Raw genomic sequence first — 24,442 nt, forward strand, 5'->3', positions numbered from 1 at the left:
TCTGAGATGATCAATAATGTTGATAAATCTCTAGTCAGGCTAACGTGGGAAAAAAAAAAGAGAGAAAATTACCAATAATAGAAGTGAAAGAGAGAGGCCATCACTACTATTCCCATGGACACAAATAGGTTAATAAAAGAACACTGTGAATAACTCTATGCCCTCCAAGTTGAGAAATAAGTTGAAAGAGACCAATTTCTCGAAAAGAAACAAATTACCAAACTTCACACAAGGGGGAATAGGTAAACGTAATAGCCCCACATCTAGTAAAGAAATCTATCTACTAGCAAAATAAGTATCATTTAGGAGGTCTGGAGATCCCAGGAATGTAAACTGACAAGGGAAACTGACTGTATTGCAAATGTGTGAAAGACCATCAGTGGGAGGTGGGGTGGGGGCAGCGCTGTCCTCAGAAACCGTGGAAATGAATGCAATCTGTAAAGGGAAAGGCAAAAAGTACTGCACATAAGCCCTGTCTCCTTGCTTCTAGGCCCCTCAGCAGATAATAATAATAAATGTAATAATAAATAAAATATTTGTGATATATTTATATATGATATATAAATATAATTATATAATTGCATATATGTCTCTTGCATTATATATTATGGATTATAATATATTAAAATATATACTTATTTGTATATTATATAATGTGTATATATAAATGTATATAATAAATATATATTATATATGTGATTATGCATTTTACGTATATGTGCGTATATATATATGTATATATATCTTTGATCTGTCTGTTGAGAACACCTAGAAGCAAGGACATGCTCAACAAAAACCCCATACCGAACTGATGAATTATGTCAAATTGACACAGGGACAAACTGAAAGAGCTACTAATGGCCAAAGCTGAGAAAATGTAATCATAAAATAAATAAAATAGTATTTACCTGTTGGATGTAACTCAAAGCATTAAAAAAAGTACCCATGAGTTCATACTCTTATAAATAAATGACGGAATAAATAAGTAAATGAGGAAGAAGAGACAAATCCTTTGCAGGAGGATTCCAAATAATTTAGGTAGATGCTCCGCCCTCACAAAGGGGGACCATAACTCCCACACCTTAAGTGTGGCCTATACATAGTCACTTCCTTCCAAAGGGAACTCCGTAGAAAGGGGGCAGGGAAAAGAGTACCATCACCACAGAACAGCCTGACAAACCCTCCCTCGGATGGACGACAAGAGTGGTCATCAACAGCGAGAAATCACATCAATAGTGGGCACTTAGGAGAAGGATGTGACGAAAGTGGTGCTTTACCTCTGTGGTCTTTCTCCCCAAAGCCCTTAACCCCAGCCTGATCATAAGAAAAACATCAAGCCACTTCCAACAGAGGAGCATCCTACAAAATACTTGAGCAGTCCTCCTAAAAGCTGTCGAGGCTGTTAAAACAAGGAAAAATCTCACAAACTTTGGCAGCCAAGAGGAACCTACAGAGACAGGGCAACTAAATGCCATGAGGTGTCCTGGGAGGAGATCTTGGGATGGAGGAAGCAATTAGGTAAAAACTAAGGCAATTTGAACAAATTATGGGTTTTAGCTAATAACAGTGCATCAATATGGTTTCATTCATTGTAACAAATGTACCATATTATTGTACTGTTAATATAGGTGAAACTAAGCACAACATATACGGGAATGCTCTGTACTATCCTTGCAACTTTTCTATAAATCTAAAACTGTTCTAAGAAACAAAGTGTACTTAAAAAAAAAAAGATATTTTAAAAAGCAAAAGATACACACCAAAAAAAAAAAAAAAAAAACTTTAGAGACTTAGAATTAATTAATTACAATTAATTAGAATTTAGAGACTTTAGAATTCTGCCTCCCTTCAGTTTTCTGAGCAGCTCAGCTGTAGGCCCTCAATATGCATAACCATTGAGTTTAATTTCCAAAATAGTCAGTCTGCACCAATCCTCCTTGAAGGTCGCTTAACTGACCAGGATCACAGCCTTTGGATATTTTATGCTCTACACTGAAAGCATTTAATATGGTTCCTTCCAAAATTCATGCAGTTCCATGCTTGGGAGAAGTCAGCGTTAGCACAATTTTAGCCATCGGATTATATCTGCAGTCAAGTTTCAGTGCTCAGGCCTCTGTCCACCTGGCCTTCCCCATTCACGTTTCTCTACCATGTTACAAAGTCTGGTAATTGATCACACATTCTTTCCTTGCACTTTCACAGGTTTTGAGTTTTTGTGTGCGTACATGTTTCATTAAGACCTCCTTTTCTACAATGTACAACATGTCCCTTTAAAATTGAATAAGGAGATGCCATAGTCCACTCATTGACCGGTCATTTCAGCATGAGCTGAAGCACTTTCATTTTAAATACCCACACAGGCCTTGCTCAACGCTGTCATGCCATGGGGAGCACTCATCCATGACAGCTGGCTTCCCTGGAAGAACGTCTTGTGGAGGTGCTCCGGGGGAGCTGAGGACGTGCATTGTTGTTGGCCGTCACCTGCTTCGCTCCTAACACATTGTTGGGGGTGCACTGAGATCAATATATCCATCAAACAAGCAGGCGCATGTTGTAAGCAGAACAACAACATTGTTTCCAGGTCCACCACATGCGCGCAGTGGGAGTCAGAAGGTTAAATGAAAACAGTGTCTGTGTTGGAAAGAATGTTGACAGAGCTGATAATCACCCGGTCTGGAACCCAGGCAAGAAAGGCAAGAGGGAAGATATTTTTAAGTGGTTTTAAATGTCTGTCTCTCTGTGTTGCTCCCAGCTCACCTATGTCAGTGTTGAAAAGTTCTTTACTGCAAGTCTGATGTATGAGCCCAGAGGATGGTGAAAGTGAGCAGTTATGATGTGTTTTAGGGCATGATTTCTTATGGATCTCTAAAGCAAGTAATCAAAAGCAACTTGACCAGTGTTGCTATTTTGAGAATTTTTGCACCGTGTACCAGAGCAGGAAGAATTATAACTATTGTAGTCAAACTTTAGCACATTTCTGCTGAAGCAAGATAAAATAGCTAGACAGCCTTTCCAGACACTGGGCACAGCAAGCACTCCCCTCCACTCCATCCCCTATCACCTGCCACCCCACCACACTCAGGTGCCCCTTCAGCCAGTGGGACAGAGTGCTTATGATTTATTCTCTCTTCTCAGAGAGCTCTTCACCCCTCTTATTGTCAGGTTAACTCCAAGACCTGCCTTGTACAAGCTCTAAAAGCATGTTCACTGTTGGCTGCAGGCCTTGTCACAGAGATCATTCCACGCCTGTTTGTGGGATTATTTGCTTACTATCTATCACCTACAGTAATGAGTAAGTTCCTTAAAAGTAGGGACTTGGTCCTTTTTTTTTTTTTTTTTTTTGGTGAGGAAGATTAGCCCTGAGCTAACATCTGTTGCCAATCTTCCTCTTTTTGCTTGAGGAAGATTGTCCCTGAGCTCACGTCTATACCAATCTTCCTCTATTTTGTATGTGGGTTGCCGCCACAGCGTGGCCACCGACAAGTGGTGTAGGTCTATGCCTGGGAACTGAACATGGGCCATCAAAGTGGAGCACGCTGAACTTAACCACTAGGCCATGGGGCCAGGACCCTACCTAGACAATTTTAGATGTCCTTTTCCTTTCTCTGATAGCACTTTGACTTAATATATCTACATTACAAAAAAAGTATGTGCTTACATATTTATTTCTACTACTAGCCTGTGAGCTCCTTGGGGTCAAGATACATCTCTTCTGTTTGTATTTTTTAAGCACTTCATGCAGTGCCCAACATACGGAAGTCTTCAATAGGCATTTCTGTATAAATGAATGCCACTCTCTATCAATTATCAAACTCATATTAGGCATTAAATTCTTATTATTCTCCTTTAGCACGCAAATATTATCTTCCAATTCTTTCTCAGTGAATGTTACCCCCATAAACCTATCTTTCCTAAGATGGTTATTAAAAAAAGGATGGGAAGGGGTATATAATTTTGTTCCCTTACTTTTCAATTATGTACATTTCCTCTTGATTCTAAGAAAGAATGGTTCCTCTCCGTTTCGATGACTTCTCTTTCTGATCCCTGATCCAGGCTGAGAAGTTTCACTCTGTTGACTGCTCTGGAGGTTATAATTCTAGCCCCAGCTCTTTCTCACTCGGGACACAGAAAAGAAGGCTAGTTCATCTCTTTGAGGCACAAATGCTTCATTTGTGGGTGATGGTAAGGGCTAGATGCTTCTAAGGCACTGCCAGGTCTAGTTCTGCAGCCTCCGAGGCAGGTGTTTCCAGGGTATGGCTTCAGTGGATAATATGTTTCACATCTTGTTACATGACTGTACAGTGAAATCTTTCCCCATGAATCTTTAATGAATTTGAGGGAATGCCAGCCACAGACAATTCATTTGTTAAACACTGCAATTTGCGAAGAATTTTCAAGTAGTTAACCTGGGCTGCAAGATAAAATAAAGACAGATTTGCCTGATATGGATTGTAGTGTATCTGGAAGACCTGTCACCACTCCACATGGTAGAAGTGAAAGCCTGCAGTGGGAATATTGGTGCTAGAACCCCTGTGCTAGCTGTTCAGAATTTTCTAATGGACACATTTTGCAACTTGAGCTTGGATGCCGGACTTCCTCCTCACTCTTGTTGACATTTGGGAAGAATAATTTCCCGTTGCAGGGGCCTATGCTGTGCATTGCAGGATACTGATCAGCACCTTTGTCCTCTACTCATAGCTGCCTGTAGCCCTCCCCTCCCAAGCTGTAACACCCAAAATGTTTGCCAAATGTTGCCGGGCAGCATTACCCCCTGTTAAGAACCACTAGTCATAAAGATGTGGGGCCGGCTCTCAGCTACTCACTAGCTGTCTGACAGAGGTTGCCTTTCTCAAGCTTTGAGCCCCGTTTCCGTCTTCTGCACATCTTGGGTGTAAATTAAATAGTCGTTGTCAGGACTAAATGAGACAAGGTATTTATATTATTTACCATGATTCTATGTATGTATCAGTACATCTTATTTGCTAGTACTTTTATCACTAATTCATTTATCATTTTTTGCTATTATCAGTGACATTGCTACTTCCTCATAGCTCTTGCCAGAAGAAAACAATACAGACGTAAAAGGAAAAATGCTTTCCCAAATTTTCTTCAGTATCTTTGTATTTCAATATGCATGTAAAAATTCTTAGCCACACATCAGATTATTGCTTTCCTTAAGACTCCTTGTGCTACCTGGCCTCCAACTGCACAGATGTCCTATATGCTTCTCCTTATAGGGTTTCAGCTATAGTATTGAAAGAAAGCAAATGTCCTTAAGAGTTTCAGTTCCTTTTTAATGGATTCTCGTTATCTATTCTTCATTGCTATTTTCTGCTATAACATTGGCATGAAAAATTGCAGTCAAATTGTTATTTGATTCTTATAATAAAATTATGAGCAAGGGTATCAGCATAGAAGTCGCCAAAGTAGAAATTTGATTAGAAATATGTGGAAAGAGATTATACTATACTCTCAAATACTGAAATGCAAAGTTTTTGAAAAGTACCATTTTCTCCTATTAAATTAGCAAAAGAAATGTTGACAAAGGAATAACAAAGCTGGTAATGACCCACATTGCTTTCTAAGGCTGCAATTGAAATGTGCCTTTGGGAAAGCAACCTGCGCATCCCCAGTCTAGTCTTGTTAAGGGACCTGCTCAGTCCGTCCCTTGAGCCCAGGTTGGCACCACGCAGAATGCTATGGCTGGCGTGCATGTCTCTTCAATGCACCTTGCTCTCCTTTTTCAGGGTCCTTGAATGCCTTCCTCTCATATCTGCTCTCTGCCTGAACTCCCAAGTTCGTTGTAGCTCTTTAGACTATGATACCATGGAATGTGTCGTCCTGGCTGATCACACCACACCTATATATATATATGTCAAATATATATGTATACATCCTATATATACTCTATTCAGAAATGGGGTGACTATAAAAAGATACTTTCCCACATCCTATCTTGGGCCCTGAGGGAATGATCTTGGTGAGCCCACTCATTGCTGCTCTGTGCCAACATACACAATGTTTTGGAGGGGTGGGCTGGAGAGGAAGGAAGAGAGAGAGAGAAAAAAATCATATGTACTCAGAGGTCTTTCAAGTGTTGGAAGCCCTATAGCTAGTAATTTCTTTCTTGTAATTCCAATCCTAATAATTCCAATCAAAGAAGGGGTGGAGGGAGCACATGAGTGAAGAGTTTATTTTATTATTGTTTTAATAGTAAACAGTAAGAAAGAACATGAATGCCTAATAGGAGTGGTGAAATGAGAAAACTGAGAGGTGACCGCTTTTGGACCATGATGCTATGCCCCAGTGAGTTTGTGGAGATCGTAAAGAAGACAGAGAATGCTAGTGATCTTATATTAGGTGACGAAGCACGCAAATCTGTGTGTGTTCTGGCTACGACCTTGTCAACGGCATAGGTGACAAAGACTCTCTTTTTGACCAAACTTTAGATGGCCTCCTCTGAACCCTGTTTTTGGCTAGGCCTCAACTTTGGCCTGTAAAAACTGCAGATTCTCTGCACAAACGATTTCATCCACCCACTCCTGCACTCAAAGACTCCAGTAAACTCTGACGTGGTTTCTAACAGCTTAATGCTACACCCCTGGGGTCATCTTAGCCCCGCTTAAGGTGCCTGTCTGAGAAAACACAAAAAAAACTCAAGGCCTCCAAAAGAATGCACTGTCTGTTCCAGCCAATGCCCGAACTAGGCCCTGACATCCCTTTCTTAAAGAATTTACTACAAAGGGCTGACAGTTGTCAACCTTCCTCCGCCCCTTTGAAATGGATGTGCATCTCCTCCAAGTCAGGAGTGACTTTCTCAAGGCCCTGAAAGCCATTTCTCTGAAATGTAATCCTTAGGGAGGATAGGGCTTCTGTTTCCGTCTTCATGGAAGCAGAGAATCCTAAACTCAATAACTGCCAGCTAACACACACAGCTGGCCAAATCACATTTCCACTGACTGTGTAATTTTTCACTTCCCTGACTCTGTCCAGTCCCTGCTGTTGCCCCCCACCTCCCATGCCCTCATTGTCCCTTTAAACTGCCCCGTCCCCTCTGTGCAAATGGAAGTTGAGTTCAGTTCACACGGGACTGTCTTCGGTAATGCAATAGTACATTGCTACGAAAATCTGTCCTCATCACTTTAACTATCGCCCAGTTTTGATTGCCTTTGACGAGTCTGGTTGCTGAGGAACTGAAGCCCTCCATCCCTGCCATCGTTTTAACGTGGTGGGATAACACTCATTAGAAATCATTAACAAAAGGCTTCTTTCTGGTTCAGAAAAGAATGTTCCGTACACATAGCCATGAAGAAAAGTTTAACAAAATTTTGCAGGGAAGGAATTCTAATTTATGAATCCCACATGAAACATCTAAGAACATCTGTTACACACAGCACAATGGCAATTTTGGGGGTAAGGATTTCTTAAAATCACAAATGAAGGATAAATTCTCGGCGATTTACGCATTTGGAGGGGCGTGAATGTGTCCTGAGTGAGTGCCTATTATGCTCAAATACTAAGTTTATACTGTGGTCTTTGTTCCTTTGTTTTGTGTCTCAGAATCCAGAGGTACAGTGTTGTGTGGGGGGCAAAGAATTGCCACCCTGAGAGGAATACTTCAGCATGTCTTAAGATGGTATTCGCTTGTCTTTCATTTAGTGTCTTGCAATATATCTCAGAAATGATTAAAACTACTTTAGAAAGAATGTTGGACTCAAAGAGTTTTTGTTTACCTTCAAGTTCCGGTATCCTTTTAAGGCCTGGTGTTAGGATGTACCAACTTTGGGACCACAACTCTCACCTCCCACCTCTCACCTCTTACTTCTCTCCCACCCCTCACCTTGGAGTTGCCTGAACATAGCCGGTATTCTTAGGAATCCACGCCTTTATTCTTTCTGTTTCTTCTAGTCTCTTGTCCTTAGCTCTCTGACTCTTGGGTGAATCTTTCATATTCTTCAAAAAAAAGTTCAAGCCTGGCTCTGCTATGAAGCTGCCTCCGTATCTGTCCCCACCCATCTCCAGTTGGTCTCCTCTTCTCCAACCTCTGCTTCAGTGTCACTCCCTCTGGTTCTGGTGTTTGTATTTCTTACTACACTTAGGATCCCATATGGTTGGTAAAATTGTATCTCTGGTGCCCAGCACAATTTCTGACATGAAGTAGAGCTTCATTAAGTATTTACAGAACAAAGAGCAGAAGCTACCGGAGATTAATTTATGTTACCGATTATAATCCAAAGCTGAGATTTAATTTTCCTCTCTTTCATCCAGTACACATGCACGTGTACACACATGGAACTGCAAGATGATTTAAGCAAAAATCTACAAAGTATTGAAAAAAATATACAAGTCTGATGGCTGGCTGCCCACGCCCTCTGGACCCGGAGCGCTGAGGCAGGCTGCGGGGAGAGACGCGTAGAATGCAACTCACATTCTGCAGCTGGACGTGATTCTTCACCAAGTTCTCTGACTTTGCCATTGCGCTGGATGCTTTGAGACTGTAGTTTTTACCATTTTGTGGGTCTTTCAGCTGCTCTTGGATTTGTTTAGCTTGTTTCCTGCAGATTTCAAGAAATAAATGTATAAATAGTTACATAAATTTACTCTATTCAAATTTTTAGAGGATCATTCATTCCCAATGTATCTATTTGTTATTTGCTAAAGCTGGAGAAACTCGGTGAACAAACAGAATACTTCCTTCATTTTCAAACCCACCAAGAAATACTTCTTGTCTAGAAAGAAGCTGGTATTAGCCATCGTCATCCAGGAATTGACACCAATGGTGCTTCAAAGGCAGAAAGAAACATGATGCAGTGTCTTGGCCCCCATGGATGTAAGAGGTCCCTAACCCTGAGTGCCCCACTGCAAGGAATTGGAAATGCTCTGAGGAAGTGACCAGTGAAACAAATTATTAAAGCTTGGGCCCAGCGGCCACCCATAACATACTTACAACATTTATATTGGTACAATTCAAATATGTGTAGCTTGATTGCAGGCTTGCATACATGCTATAACGTGTGTATTTTCTCTTTTACAGTTTAGAAACAGCTTATTTATTGTTACAACATCCCTGAATATAAACATTTTTATTCCTACATTGTAAATAATAAAAAAATAATTAACTCTTACAGGGCACCTCACTCTTTCCTCTGTACTCTCAACTACTACTCAGGACTGTCAAGCCACTTGCCCATGGTCCCACAGCTTCTCAGTGGGAAGGCTGAGATGCCTTTCAGTTTTTGGACTCTAAAGAAAGAAAGTGCTCCTGCCTGTGGATGTGGAGTGACTGTCGTCTGAGTCATTCAGTGGCCGTACTAGAAGGATATAACAAATTACTGCCTAATTAGTTGCTCTCTCCCCAGAGCTTCACTACAATTATCTATCAGCAGAAGATTCGGTACCCATGAAACAAAACTTTGCAGAATCCTATCCCCTGAACTTTCCCGCTTCCCCAAGCTCTCTGTGAAGGATGGAGCCATCGGAGGAGTATGTGCACTTCTGCAGTGAGCTTCTCCAGGCAGGCAACACTACGGAGCACAGGCCTGGTTATCAGCGAGACTGGACTTTGAATCTCAGCTCTGCCACCCACCGGTTTTGTTCTGCTTTCTGAAATCAAAATGATTGACTTCCTACACTTCTTTGAGCCTCCATTTCCTCATCTGTAAATGGAGTTTGTAAAAGCTATCTTTCAAGGATGCTGTGGAAACTAAACGTGAGAACACAGGTGAAGTGTTCATCCCCTGCCTCTCATCGCTGAGCAAGCTTAGTTGTCTGGGCAGATGCTACAGAGGAATTCAAACACTGGCTCCAAGATAAAAGGAAAGATCGGACTAATTGCATCTCTCCCAAGCAAGTCACAGTGTTTGCTACAGGAAGGGGAGGCTCTGAGCATCAATGCCTCCTTTGAATTTATAACCTCAGTGTGATGTAGCTCTGTTCATTTAAATATTTCTCTTATCTTTTCAATTATTTGGGAGGCCTTTATCTCCCGTACTCTTAGTTCCTTTAATCCAGTGGTAATAATCTACCCGCTGCCTAACAATTAATCGGTAGCCTATTGTTAAAAATAAATCTATCATATCAGCATTTTAAGAAGCATATTACGGCCACAAAATCCTATCAAGGATTCATTGGTGAAACCAATGGAGCTCAGGACGTTCTAGCAGAGGAAATCATCACGAAGCAGGAAAAGGGGTCCTGGCACATAGTAAGGACCAATTGCTAAGAATTAAATAGTAGAAATACTGTCTTTTTCAGTAATTTAGCAATTCGGTGTCTGGGAAATATAAACTTCTAAAGGAATTTTCCCTCCTAAGGATGTCTGACTGCATTTCCTAAATCCTTTTATAATTTGCTTTCCTTTACTCTCTTCTCACTCAAGTTCTGACTCATTCACATTCCAGGATAAATGGGTTTCCCTTTCTAACCTGTCTCCTTCTGGATCACCCCTCCCCTCTCCCGAGCACATACATTTTTGCTCTTTCCTCCTTCCCTCAGCAAATGGGAACAAAGGAACTCAGAAGCGTCTGATTGCAATAAGCTTCCATTAGCTCTCTCCTGAGAGCAGTTGCTCTGGGGAAGACAAGATATGGGCATTGCACACGGGAACGCGACGAGCTTAACCGTGTCGGTGTTAATCGTCCATTGACTTTAAGTTTCTCTGGCCCAATTCATCAGAAAGAAATGAGATGTAAGTTGCGGAATATCAGGCGCACAAAACATTATTTGTAATGTTGCAGGTTAGGCTCCTGAGAAAGCAGACAAGGTGACAAGAGAGTGGAGAAAGGACCAGAGTGGCAGGATCTGAGGGATTATGGGAAGTAAAACATAAATGACCAAGGATTGTGAGATTTTGGGTAACTGTTGACCTTCTCTGGCCAGAAATTGTATCCCAGGATACAGGATGGAGGTTCAAGTGAATTTACTTGAAAACCAATCATAGAGAGGTCCTAGAATCCTAGAAGAGTTGGCACTTTCCAAATGAAGTCAAAAAATTGTGCTCATATAAACCACCTTATAGCATGTGTGCGAGTAAGGAAAAGTCAGGTAAAGTATGACTATTCTGTTATCCTCAAGGTTTTGTGAGGGGAATTAGAATTCCAGGAATAAGCACAAAGAAATCTGTGCAGAGTGTTACAAAAATTTACATTGCTTTCGGCTATCTAGATTAGATGTGTGGTGTGGGGTGTGGCATTCCTCTCAGGCAAAGAAAAATAAAGGAAGATCATAACTGGAAATTGTACTAGAATAAGGAAATATCCTCTAGGTATCTCATGAGAAATACAACTCTAGTTGGAAAAGGCTTCAATTTTTATTATTACTTTATTATTCTCACATTGTCCTATTTATTTACTTTTTAATAAAAATGTGTCCCAGCTGGGCAGGCAGAAAGACAACATTCTGATTAGCGTTCTTCCCTTGGCTCAGTCCTCTGAGCCTCTCATAATAAATCTGATGTTGAGCAGTGTTTCCAGGAAACCCCTGACACCTCGCTGAGCCCCAGGAGGAGATGTTCCTCTCAGAGCCCACTTGCTGCTGAGAGATGGAGAGATTGACAGCCCTGAAGATGGAAGTCCCCTAGTTATCCAGCTGTTCTCTGTTCTTGGGATTGTCATAAAGACTCTTTCATTTAAATGTGTACAACTACAAATTATACTCTAAAAATAAGTGTTTTGCTACTTCATAGTAATTTGCTTATTGTTAAATACACAATTTCTTTCTCATACACAGCACTTGTGAGTAGACCCTCCTAACACCCTGCAGGGTCTGATTATCCCCTTACACTTGTGCAAGCTCTTCATTTTGTAATGACTCAGTCTCTATGTTCCAGTGTGGAAAACCGTTGGTGTTAACAAGAGCTAGCCTTCATTGAGTGTCGACCCTTTTAAACACTATGCTGTGCTCTTTACAGCATTATCCCACTAATCCGTAACGAATTCTAAAAGGGAGATATTATTTTCGGCCATATTTTACCAAAAAGGAAACTGAGGCTAAGAGACTGGATGTAACTTGCCTAATAATGCATAATAAGCAAGTGGCAGTGTGAAGATTTGAATAGAGGCATGGCTGGGGTGTGTGACAGCCTCACCATTACACCCTGGAGCCTCCTTAGGAGCTGTGATGTGCTGTGGGCTGCATCAGACTGCCACATTCCCCAGCCACTCCAAGCACTTCCACCAGCCAGCAGGAGGGCTGTGGGAGCCAACAGGGTGCAGTGGATTAGAGCACGTGATTTAACTTAGAGCTGTGGCTATTCGAAGACCCCATATGCAATTTCCTACCGTGCATCTTGGACAAATGCATATTTTAAAATCAAATTCTGGTATTATTTGAAAAAGCAAGAATGCACAATTCCAATTGTTGTGAGGAATGCGAGATAATTCATGAAAACCTCATGTCCCTGATAAAGAGTAACTGCTCAAAAATGAACACTAACATCTGTCACAGCTATGAATTGCCTAGGAGAGGTGACAATTAAATGTAATGTGGTATCCTGGAGGGGGCCCTGGAACAAACAAGCACATTAGGTAAAAGCTAAGGAAATCTGAAAGTGTGAACTTTGCTTAGTAATACTGTATCAATGCTGTTCCACTAATTGTGACAAAAATGATGTATTAATATCAGATGCTAATAATAGGGGCAACTGGGTCTAGGGTATATGGGATCTATTTGTACTATTTCATAGTAATTCTGAAAATCTAAACCTATTCTGAAATAGTTTATTAAAAATAATAGTTCCTAATTCTGGAATCATACCTGAGTTTCCATTATTTTTTAAAATCAGAATTGCTGTTCTTTTAAAGTTCAGACACAACATGAAGATAGATATCACAGACTATATCTGGAAATTGATCCATTTTTAGAAGAGCAAACGGGTAAGAAATATAGGTCCAAAGAAAAGCAATTACACATTGCCTTGGATTTCAGACAAGACATAGGAACAGAATCTGTGCCAACTTCATAAGGCTTCGTGCCTTACAGGAAACCAAGAAATTTAATATTTTTATCTGTATTTCTTATTTTAAGTGCAGATTATGTCATTTCCATAAATAAAATACCGCTATCAAAGTTCGTTTGGAATAAATATATACACGCACATGCTTATATACATAATATGTATGCATATTTTTATTCTACTTTATTAGTCAAAAATAAGCACTTCTAGCTGCAGAGAGTCTGATTTCTTGGCAAGGGAGGTATGGGATATATTTGATATGTGTGTACCAACTGGTGAACTAAAGTGGATTTTATGCTATTCATATTTCATATTTGGATAAAACCTTTATGAATATCAGGTAAACACAATAGGAAAGGAAAAACTGTGGGTTTTCTTTTTTTGGGAAAAGGTTAGCTCCTGGTTGATAATGTTTAGGTCACAGCAGTGACCTCTCTGTTCAAGAGAGTTAACCCCTTAGGGACAGGCAGACACTGAGCCTTTCATTCCAGCAGGTAATCAACAAATGCAAAGGACATGGAGTGTTCATGATCACAGAGAAGAATCATCGTTATGTGCATCAAAGATTAACCACACACACACACATGCATGCACATACTGCACACACTCACTATGATCTAGGAAAGATTCAAAGTCATTTGTAGATGTTCGATAGACCCATTTGCCCAAGATCCCTCTGCCTGGAGCAGAGACTGAGAATTTAAAGAAAGACAAAGTGCTTCCTCTGAGAAGTAAGCTTTTTAACACTCAAGAGAAATGGTCTTACTTGCTTTTGAAGTAGAATGCTGCACAGAACATGCCCACGATGACAATTCCAAAGATGATACATGAAATTGACAGCACCTGCCTTTGATAAACTTCTTCACTCTCTGTGAATTTGAAAAACAGAATTAGAATGGATGTTAGCAGGGCACAGCAGAGACAATGTCCATCCTTGTACTTCTGAGCTGGTAGGAGCCTTTCAAAGCAAGCTTTTTTTATTTCTGTCATGAACAGGAAAACATGAGGAAGTTATTATGGTTCAGTTTCTTTGCAATGGTCTATAGGATAGGCGGCTATTAATTTTTATATCTGCATGGCTAAATCAGAACTCATGCACAGATATTATAATTATGAATCTTATTATCAAAAGACATTCCAGGATTTTAGCACATACTGGGGACACACATTTTTGAAATTGTAGTGCAGCCCAAAATAATCTGCTAGAGAAAGAAATATGTTTCCATGAGAACTTTCTTATGCCAGTGATGAATTCCAATTTATTTTATGTGATACTGAGGTCATCGTATTTTCTGATTTGGTCCCTGGCTGTTGGTCTCCCATTCATCCACCCACTACTATGATTGACATCCCTAATGAAAGAGAACTTCAATATGTATGTGAATATTTATTCACCCATTCTATGACTTCCTCAATTCCAAAGATCTGGCACAATAATCTCAACCTCTATTACCAAGGTCACATCCTATAGCTTCTTACTATAAAAAACCACAAGAATTCAAAAACAAGCATTTCACTTTTCAGCCATTATCATTTACATTCCCAGCTCATCTTCTGAAATACATCTACTGAAACAGTCCTTCCATTTCATCAAGACCTTTTTATCCATAGATCTCAGAACTTTCTTTCTGTTAATTATCCTCCTCTTGTCTTCATTCCTTTCTTTATCCAGCACAGAGGATATGGTCCATGATTATAGTCATTCACCCTCCTGCAAATACCCTCAACTGCTGTATCTCTTTCTCCTTCCCTTTACCCGTCTGGCAAAATAACTGTGTAAAAATTCAAGAAACTACCTCCTGCATACCTCTACCTTGAGCAGCTCAGAATTGGGAGAGAATATTGCACAAGAGGTAAGGTGGATATCATAAAAGTTGACAATCACATTTACAGGTAGACATGCACTAGTGACTAACAATCTCATCAGCCTGCTTCCCCACTTTCCTGGTTATTGTCCATACCTTCTCCACACCACTCGAACATCTGACATCCCCTCCCCTCCCTCACTCTCAGATCTTCCCTAGATGTTATAAAAGAAAAGGAAGTCAGTGTAGAAGAAATTATCTCTACTTATAACACAAAATATGCACTTAACAGCATCTGTATCTATTCCTTTCTGTTTCTCTCTTATTAACATAGTGCAGTGGTTCTCAAACTTTAGCATGCATCGGAGTCACCTTGAGGGCTACTAAAGGACAGAAGCCACCTAATTTCTCACCCTGAGTTATTGATTTAGTAGGTGTGAAGTGGGGACCAAACATTTGCATTTTTTGAAAGACCCAGGTGACTCTGATGCTGCTGGTCTATGAAACGTACTTTGAGAAGCATTGAGTAGACTAAGAATTCTCAGAACATGGATCAACCACGTAAGACTCACCTGGGGGAGATTTGTTTTGCTTTGCTAATACCAGCTATTGCATCCATTTTGGACCTTTTAAATCAAAATCTTTATTTAAAGGAAATTTTTCAGGTGTTTCTCTTGAACACTGAAGTTAGAGAATGGTTTAACTAGAGAAAGTGCTGTATTTTTATTAAAGACTAATTCCTTTGTATCCCATTGTCTCTATCATCTCAGGGTCTTCTCATTACTGAAAATTGAAGGGAAGAAAAACATTCCAATTCATTCTCTGGTGCCAGCATTACCTCTATACCAACACTAGACAAAGATATAAAAAAAAATTTACAAACATATATTCCATATTGACACAGACGTAAAAATTCTTAACAAAATTTTGGCAAGTCAAATCCAACAAGAAGTTAAAAATAATACATCACAACTAAGTGGAGTTTATACAAGGAATACAAGGTTAGTTTAATATTTTAATATTAAATTTAATATTAATATTAAATCTTTAAAAATTAATCAATGTGATTCACAATTCTAATTTTTAATTTTAATTAAATTCAAATCAAGAAAAATGACAATTATCAGATTAGAGGGGAAAAGTTACCTAACAAAATCTAAGAGTCATTCCTGATGAAAACGTTCAAAAACTAGGAATAGAAAGGAACTTCCTCATCCTGATCAAGAATATCTATAAAAAGATCTCCACCTAACTGTAAAACACTAGATGCTTTTCCTCTAAGATCAGGCATAAATAAGAATACTCACTCTCATCACTTCTATTCAATATTGTACTGAAGGTTTGGTCAATGGAATAAGGCAAAAACAGAAACTAAAGCCAGTCTCTCAGGGAAAGTAGAAGAAAAATTGTCTTTGATCTCAGACAACATGATCATCTATGCAGAGAAGCTGATGGACTTACAAAGAGCTAGTGTAACTAACAAGTAAGCTTAGCAAGTTTGCAGGATATAAAGTTGCAGGATAGATGATACAAAAATTAAACGTATGTCTATTTAATAGTAACAAATAATCAGAGATTCAAATAAAAGTATCATTTACAATAGCATCAAAATATATAAAGTACATAGAAATAAACTTCACAAAAGATACACAAGGCCTGTACACTGAAAACTAGCAAACATTCCTGAGAGAATTTAAAGAAGACCTAAATAAATGGAGAGAGAAATCATGTTTATGGCTAAAAGGACTCTATATTATTAAGGTGTCAATTCTGCTCAAGTTGATAGATACATTGAGTGCAATTTTATTAAAAATCTCAGGAGGCATTTTGTTGTTGTCGTTATTGTAGAAATTAACAAGCTGATTCCAAATGTTACATGAAAAATACTAAAGATCTAGATAGCCTAAAAAACCTTTTGGTAGCCAAGAGAACAAAGTGGAAGGATTCAAATTACTTTATTCTAGGACTTATTATAAAGCCATAGTAACCAAGGCAATAAGGTATTGGCCTATTCATAGACAGATAAAGATGGAACAAACAAGAAAGTCCAGAAATGAATGGAAACATACATGGCCAATTGATTTTTGACAAAGATGTCAAGGCAGTTCAATGGGGAAAGGATCTTTTAAAAAAATGACATTGTAACAATAGTATAGCCATACCCACAAAAGTGAACCTCGACCCTAACTTCATACTTACTCAAATATAAACTCATAAAGAATAATAGACCTTAATGTAAAACTTCATATGCTGAAACTTTTAGAAGAAAATCTTAGTAATCACAAATTTGGCAAAGATTTCTTAACTACATCACAAAAGACACAAACCATAAAATTTTTTAAATCAATAAAATGCACTTCATCCAAATTAACAATGTTTGCTCTTCAAAAAGGCGCCATTATGAAAATAAAAACAGAAGGCGCACTCTGGGAAAAAACTACGCAATCTATATATTCAGCAATGGACTTGTAACTATAATATACAAGGCTCTCTTACTACTCAATAATAAGGAAATGAACAACTTAACTTAAAAATGGGCAAAAGATTTGAATAAACACTTCCCCAAAGATATATAAGTGGCAAATAAGTACACAAAAAGATACTCAACATCATTAGTCATTATGAAATTGAAAATTAAACTATAAAGAGACATATAACCACTAGAATAGTTACAATTAAAAGCTGACCAGGGGCTGGCCCCGTGGCCGAGTGGTTAAGTTTGCGCGCTCCACTGCAGGCGGCCCAGTGTTTCGTTGGTTCGAATCCTGGGCGCGGACATGGCACTGCTCATCAAACCACGCTGAGGCAGCGTCCCACATGCCACAACTAGAAGGATCCACAACGAAGAATATACAACTATGTACTGGGGGGCTTTGGGGAGAAAAAGGAAAAAATAAAATCTTTAAAAAAAAAAAAAAAAAAGCTGACCATACCACAGGTGTGGGGCAATTTGGACTTCTGCCTGAAATGTAAAATGGTATGACCGCTTAAAAAATAGTTTCATAGAAAGTTAAGCAGACACCTACTTTGTGATAAAGCCATTCCATTCCTAGGTATCTATTCAAGACTAACAAAAGCATATGTATTATGTACATAAATGTTCAACGCAGGTTTATTTTTAATAGCAAAAAAAAAAAGGATAATCCAAATGCACATTAACAGATGAATGGATGAACAAATTGTGGTATATTCATACAAGGGAATATTACTCAGCAGTAAAAAGGGATGAACTATTGACATAAGCAACAATATGTGTGAATCTCAGAATAATTATGCTGAGTGCAATGTCAGACAAAAAAAGAGTACTTGTTGTATTATTCCAGTTATATAAAATTCTGGACAGAGGAACTAATTTACAGTAACAAAAAGCATGTAAATAGATAGCGGGGGTCAGGAGCAGGGTGGAGTGGAGGAAAGAGATTACACAGTGGCAGGAGGAAACTTTTGGGAGTTGTAGATATGTTCATTGTTTCAAATACGATGATGCTTTCATGGGTGACTATTATGCAAAATGCATAATAAATTTTAAATAAGTGCTTTATGTCTATTATAGTTACAAAATTATTAATCTTGAGGGGCAAAAGAATACAGGGAATATATAGACGACAGACATAACATATAAGATATATGCCTGATACAACACCGCCCCCCCATACTATCTACTCTTCTTTTCTTCCTGCATATCTAACATTTAACTCCTTATAACCCTGACCCTGACAACTCTTTCTCTCTCTGGAATATTATTCTTATATCTGTCTTTTTTTTTTTTTTAAAAAAAGATTTTATTTTTCCTTTTTCTCCCCAAAGCCCCCCAGTACGTAGTTGTATATTCTTCGTTGTGGGTCCTAGTTGTGGCATGTGGGACGCTGCCTCAGCGTGGTTTGATGAGCAGTGCCATGTCCGCGCCCAGGATTGGAACCAACGAAACACTGGGCCGCCTGCAGCGGCGCGCGCGAACTTAACCACTCGGCCACGGGGCCAGCCCCTTCTTATATCTGTCTTTTAAATGCCTACTCATCTTTTTGAGCTCAAATTAAATGTCACTAGCTCCAAAGGGCTTGCACCGAGCCGTAAGCTTCATTGGTGCAGGAGGCCATGTTTTTGTTGATTTATTCATTCGGCTCATGGTGTTTCCCCAGCACCTCATGCAGTGCTTCTCACGTAGCTGATGCCGTAAGACCTGATGCCTAATGAATACGTAGACATTTCTGCCTTTATGGGGATTGTCTGCTTGAAGCTGTGCGTGACGCATCAACTCTCACCTGCAGATGCTCTGAAGATTTCATATTTCTCCTTCATTTACACCATGTCCTTCCGGGCTTCACACAATCCTTTCCCCAGTTGACCACCCCTAACTCACCCCCCTCCCCATTCTGGAACTCTACACTCAGCTCCTCTCAGTGGGGCTTTCCCATCCAAACCTGGCCTCCTCGCTGAGACTCCCGACTCACAAAATCCTTTTCAGAGGGTAAAGTGTCACAAGGAAAATGGTGAAGCCATTTGTTCCCAGGTTTCAGGGGATGCTGCAGCATGTTTGACAGACAGGTGGAAACTCTCATTGTTCATCTTTTCCACACCACCTGTTTGCCAGGCCCTAGTTTTCTGGGTGATTTTCAGGTTGCCTGGTCACGTTCCAGAAAGACACTCTACGTGTTGGATTTGTCTATTGTTCTCAATACCCTCCATGCCTGCACTGGTGCACTGCTTAGTTTTATGTTATAGCCCAGCTTCACTGGGTGCTGATGCCAATCCACAGCCACAAAACCAGGCTGAGAGCTGGCTCACGGACACAGGATGCTCCATACCATGACTTTCTGGGGTGCTTCCAAAATGCTCCAGAAGCTTCTGGGGCCGGCTGAAATGAGTCCATGACTTGTGATGTTCCTCTTCCAGCAAAGTCAGTTGCACCACTTCCTCTTTAAATAGGCAAATGGGCATCAGAAACAACAGACCTGGATGAAAACTTACTCGCACAGAGCCCAATTTCTAGAACCTATTTTCTTCCTCTCTCTCTCTCTTTTTTTTTTTTCCTTAGACCATGCAATATATCCTCTCTTTAAATACGCTTGCACATGTTTTAGTCCTTTTTCCTGCATCAGTGCCTTGGGAAACAATGTTTTAAAAGAACCATCCCCTCTCCTCTCCTTTCCTAGGCTTTATTTCCATTTTCGATGTCTTTATTCAGACTGGAGTATCAGAAAAAAGAAAGTAAACCTAAGAGAAATATCACATTATCCATGTTTCTGAATAAATGGAGATGGGCAATTATGTGGCCCCGGCAAGGCTTGGTTGACATTTTAAATTTGGAAAGATTCCAATTAAAGGATTAAAGAATGAGTCATTGAGACCTTGTTGGAGCATGTTGCCATCTTAAAGAATGTCATCATTTCCACCCCCACACTCGTAAGCTCATTAAATTTTCCCGTTGAACTTGGAAACAGATAAGAAGCTGTACCAACTATAAAGAATTCCATCTCATTTAATTGTTGTGAGCTGATGACTGTAATGGGATAAGCACGACTTGCATATGATAATCTATCTCACCCTGCCTCTGTCGATAAAATGAATTATGAAAATGATGGATAATAATACGCATTAAAACAAAAAAATAAGACTGTACCCATGAGCTAAATGATTTCCACATAGAATCTATGCGGTGTTTTGGGAAATGCACAAAGTCAATTCTGAGTTTAAATCAAGAGTGAAATTAAAGCTTTAAAGACTGCCAGTGAATTTACAGGCCCAGGTGTAGGTATAATGATGGTGATATCGATGTCTTTGATTCATAGAGTGTTACAGGAGAGCCAGCAGTTCGAGGTGCAAGGAGCAAGGGGTTGGGAGTATGGCAATTTTGCATGGGACTTTAATTTTAGCCACTTTTAATATGAGCAACCACAGATATATTACCTTACCTTTATAAACTTGAATTTCCTATCTGAATAAGGGCAGCAATGTGAAACGCTGACTGTAAATAAATGTTATAACAAGGAGCTGTATAATGCTACAAAACATACAATATGGAAAATCGACCTATTCATAGAAATGAGAGATCTGAATTACAAGATCAGGAGCCAATTAGTCAAGAAGAATGGGCATGGAGAGAGTGGTCCAGGAAGAGAAAATGAATTGTATAAAGGCTCTGCGGTAGGAGATGAAATGACATGTTCAGGGATCTGGAAGTTATCTCCTACCACAGGGCCTTTGCATGAGTTGTTTTTTCTTCCTTAGGAGCTTAGCAGAGAAACACAGAGGATGTGGTATACAATGAACATGTCACTACGACAGCAGGAAAGTACTGAAGGATCTGAAAGGAGAGAAATGCAATGTGATAATTGTTATGTCTCTTTTTTCCGCAATATGTCGAAAAGATTAGAAAGGATAAAGTAGGTGCAGAATCTAGTTAGGAGGCCATTATAGCAGCTCAGGTAAGGCATGATGGATGTTTGCAGGGGAGGATAATGACCACGGTGGAGAATAAAGTAAACAGAGGTGGAACATTAGTTAGGTTGAAAATACTTTAGGGACTAAACAAGGATGCTATTAAATAAGGCAGAGTATATTGGAGGAAGATCAGACTTGGAAAGAAAGATCACAAACTCAGTCTTGGACTCCTTGAGTTTCAAAAGCCTATAAGACGTCTAAGTAGAGATATCAAGTAGACATTTAAACACGTAGATCTGGCCTAAGAGGAGGTGACCGGGTTCTGGATATAAACGCTGAGGGGATATGCACATAACTGAAACCAAGGGTGCCGATAAGGTAGCCCCAGGAGAAAACACAGAGTAATAACAGAAGAATGCCTAAGATGGGGCTTTGAGGGACACCAAAATCTCACAGAAGGGTAGAGAAGGATCTTGCAGAGAAGATCAAAAAGGAGCATCCAACTAGGCAAAGAGAAAAAGAAAGAAAACATAAACAACAGCAAAACGTGATGGTGTCATGGAAGAAAACATAAAGGATTTTTCAAGATAGACAAGCTATTCAATGCTTCTGAGAGGTTAAGTAAGACAAAGTCTTTTAATTTAGTGACATCGAGGTCACTGAGGAACCTGCAGGAGCTCTTTTGATGGAATCCTGAAGGTGGCCCCCTGAGTCCCTGGGTCTTCTGTCGTGCATCTTTCATGCACTGCAAGATACTTTGTCCAAACCTACTCTGTCTTCTACCACTTCAGCCTGGATTCAGAATCTAGAATTCCAGCCCAACTCCAGAAAGTAGTGTCTGTCTTGCTTGTAGCTTAAGACAGCCACTAACTTTGTTGTAGAGAAGTTGTGAGGACTGAATGAGTTAAGATAGATAGAGTGTTGCAGTACTGAACTCAGAGTAATTATTAAACTGAAGCATATAAAATTGCCATCGAGGGTAATAAATGGCTGGACATTGGCAATATAATTTGGTTCTATCTAATAAATGCTGTCATTATTATTCTATGGGATGTCAACATTTTTGCATTCCATTTTTTAAAACTCAGATTATAAAGTCATTGTTGAGGGTAAAACCAATCTTTGGTTACAATTGTTGAAGGGTGCTTTCGTTGTCTCCCAGCTCCCCACTCTGGTCCTTTTCCTTGTCTGTTATGCGAAAGACCTGCTCCTCTCTTTCCTTATGATCATATTTCATGTTATAACAGAGAAAACTAGAGAAGATAATGTTATGGTGAAATTTCAGAAACCGACATTGGACCAGTAGAGAAAATCCTTTTGGCAGGGCAGCCTGGTCTGAGACTCTGAGAAAGACCAGTGCTGCCCATTGCTGACCTGGTTCTTCCTTGAGCCCCCCTCATTCAGGGAGCAGTGGGGTTGGGTGGTGTGTACGCCTGGGTTTCAACACCAGCTATAACTGTTCTTATTCTCTCTCATCCATTGTCTTTATCAATAACGGGAAAATATTACGCACCTCGCATATTTGTTTAGGAATTCAATAGAAGAGACAGATAAAATGTCTGGGATAATAGATGGCATGTAATTGATGCACAAAATGCTAGTTTCCTTCCTTTTTCCTTTTTCTCCTGAAGCCAATGTTCAAGTTGAAAACAGGCCTTTAAAACACTCTACTTCTCTTTCGTGTAAGTTACCCACAGGCAGTCCATGATTTGCTGCCTCTGGGCCCCTCTGCCTGTGCCCTGAGAACTGTATTGAAGGAATTTATTTCTATGTCATTTTCTTTACTCATGGTTCCTTGTACTTTTACTCTTGGTAACTGAATTTTTCAACTAAGGGTTTTGAATTACTTACCTAGATGTTTTGGAGGATGTAATGTAAGTGACCCTTGTTGGGCCACTGGCAAAGTCTTTTCATACTCTCCCTGACACATACCTTTCGAGAAGAAAAATGTGCTCCTTATTTCCAGAGACACAGAATCCTCAGAAAACTGGTGGACTGCAGTGTTTTCTGCTAAACTAGACTGATCACAATTTAGCTCCTGGTACACAAAGCTGACTGACAAGGATGCTGCTGGAAACTGTAAGTCTTTATAATTCTGAAGTCTCTCTACAAAAATTTGCTAAGCTCTACTACATAGAAAGAAAATGATACTGAAAGAAAACCACAATTGCAGCTCTCGTATATCATTTCCCTCTGGAGATCTCTATATTAAGGACAGAGGCATGGGTGACCATGATTGACTCTAAGTCCCTGTATATGTGAGGAGCTGAGGAATTTTCTAAAAGGCACCTCTGCATCCCCTCCAAGTATGGGACCCTAGGACTCCACTGCCTTTTGGGAATCTTTCCCTTGTACCACCAGTAATTAATTAAGCCTGTAAGACACCAATTCAAGCATGATTTCCCTTAATGTGTTAGGATCCAAGTAATGTGAGGTTTAAACATGGACACACACACACACACACATATATCACATACAGGAGCAAAAGATCCTCCGCCTAGACCACCTCATATTCAACACATGCAAATCGGACCATGTGTGGTGCCTCCACTAGGCATCGAATCAAAGCTGATTACTCTGATAGTTTATTCTAAAAGTCAACCTAACAATACAACCTGGGCTCCTTCTTATCCAGGTATGCATTATCTGACACCCTGCAGTTACAAGTCTACATAGAGAAGCAAAGTCATCAAAATACAACAATATTCACTAATGAACCCACCATTTATGAAATTAGTCTTCACTCCAGCATTCCTCTCTGCCTAATTCTAGCATTTATTTCTATTCATTCAGTCAACCTCATAATCTGTATAGGTCAGTCTCTCCCTGATTGTAAACCTATGACTCTTTTGTCCTCATTTTAACAGGATTAAACTTAAGTGGATTTATTCCAGTATTCATTATTCTTAGATAAAGACAGCTTCCTGAATTTTGTTCTTAAAAGTCAACAAATGCTGGGGATAGATTAAAATATTAGGAGCTTACAAGGAACTGCAAATGAACCTTGATCTGGAAAGAGAATGAAAAGAAAGAGAATGTTTAGAACGTTGGAAATTGGGATTTGCCCTTTTTAACTTGAAGTCAAAAATGAGCAGAGTTAAATGGCCTGATAACTGCAATATTAAAGAAAACAGAATTATATCATCAAGGTCAAAGAGGTCCTGAAGGCAAATGAAATGGGATCCTCACCACGAGATCAAGGAGAGCAATGGCACACCTGCAGGGTGGGGCATCAAGGGAGAATGTGATAAGAATACTAGAAGATGAAACAAGCTCCCTGAGCCTTGTTGCAAGGACCCCTGAG

General features: G+C 39.6%; 1 protein-coding gene across 14 annotated transcripts in view; it reads right to left on the reverse strand.

Annotated features, from left to right (window-relative positions):
- Positions 1-24,442, reverse strand: part of NRG3 (neuregulin 3) — a 1,011,269-nt gene that overhangs the window by 16,061 nt on the left and 970,766 nt on the right. For all 14 annotated transcript variants that reach the window (XM_070265734.1, XM_070265759.1, XM_070265717.1 and 11 more), the window contains 2 exons: positions 13,719-13,821; positions 8,429-8,555 (listed from right to left, as the gene is read on the reverse strand). In XM_070265734.1, the coding sequence (XP_070121835.1) occupies positions 8,429-8,555; positions 13,719-13,821 (230 nt within the window). The remainder of the gene's footprint in view (positions 1-8,428; positions 8,556-13,718; positions 13,822-24,442) is intronic.

This window comes from Equus caballus, chromosome 1, assembly GCF_041296265.1.
Source record: "Equus caballus isolate H_3958 breed thoroughbred chromosome 1, TB-T2T, whole genome shotgun sequence".
Taxonomy (NCBI): Eukaryota; Metazoa; Chordata; class Mammalia; order Perissodactyla; family Equidae; genus Equus; species Equus caballus.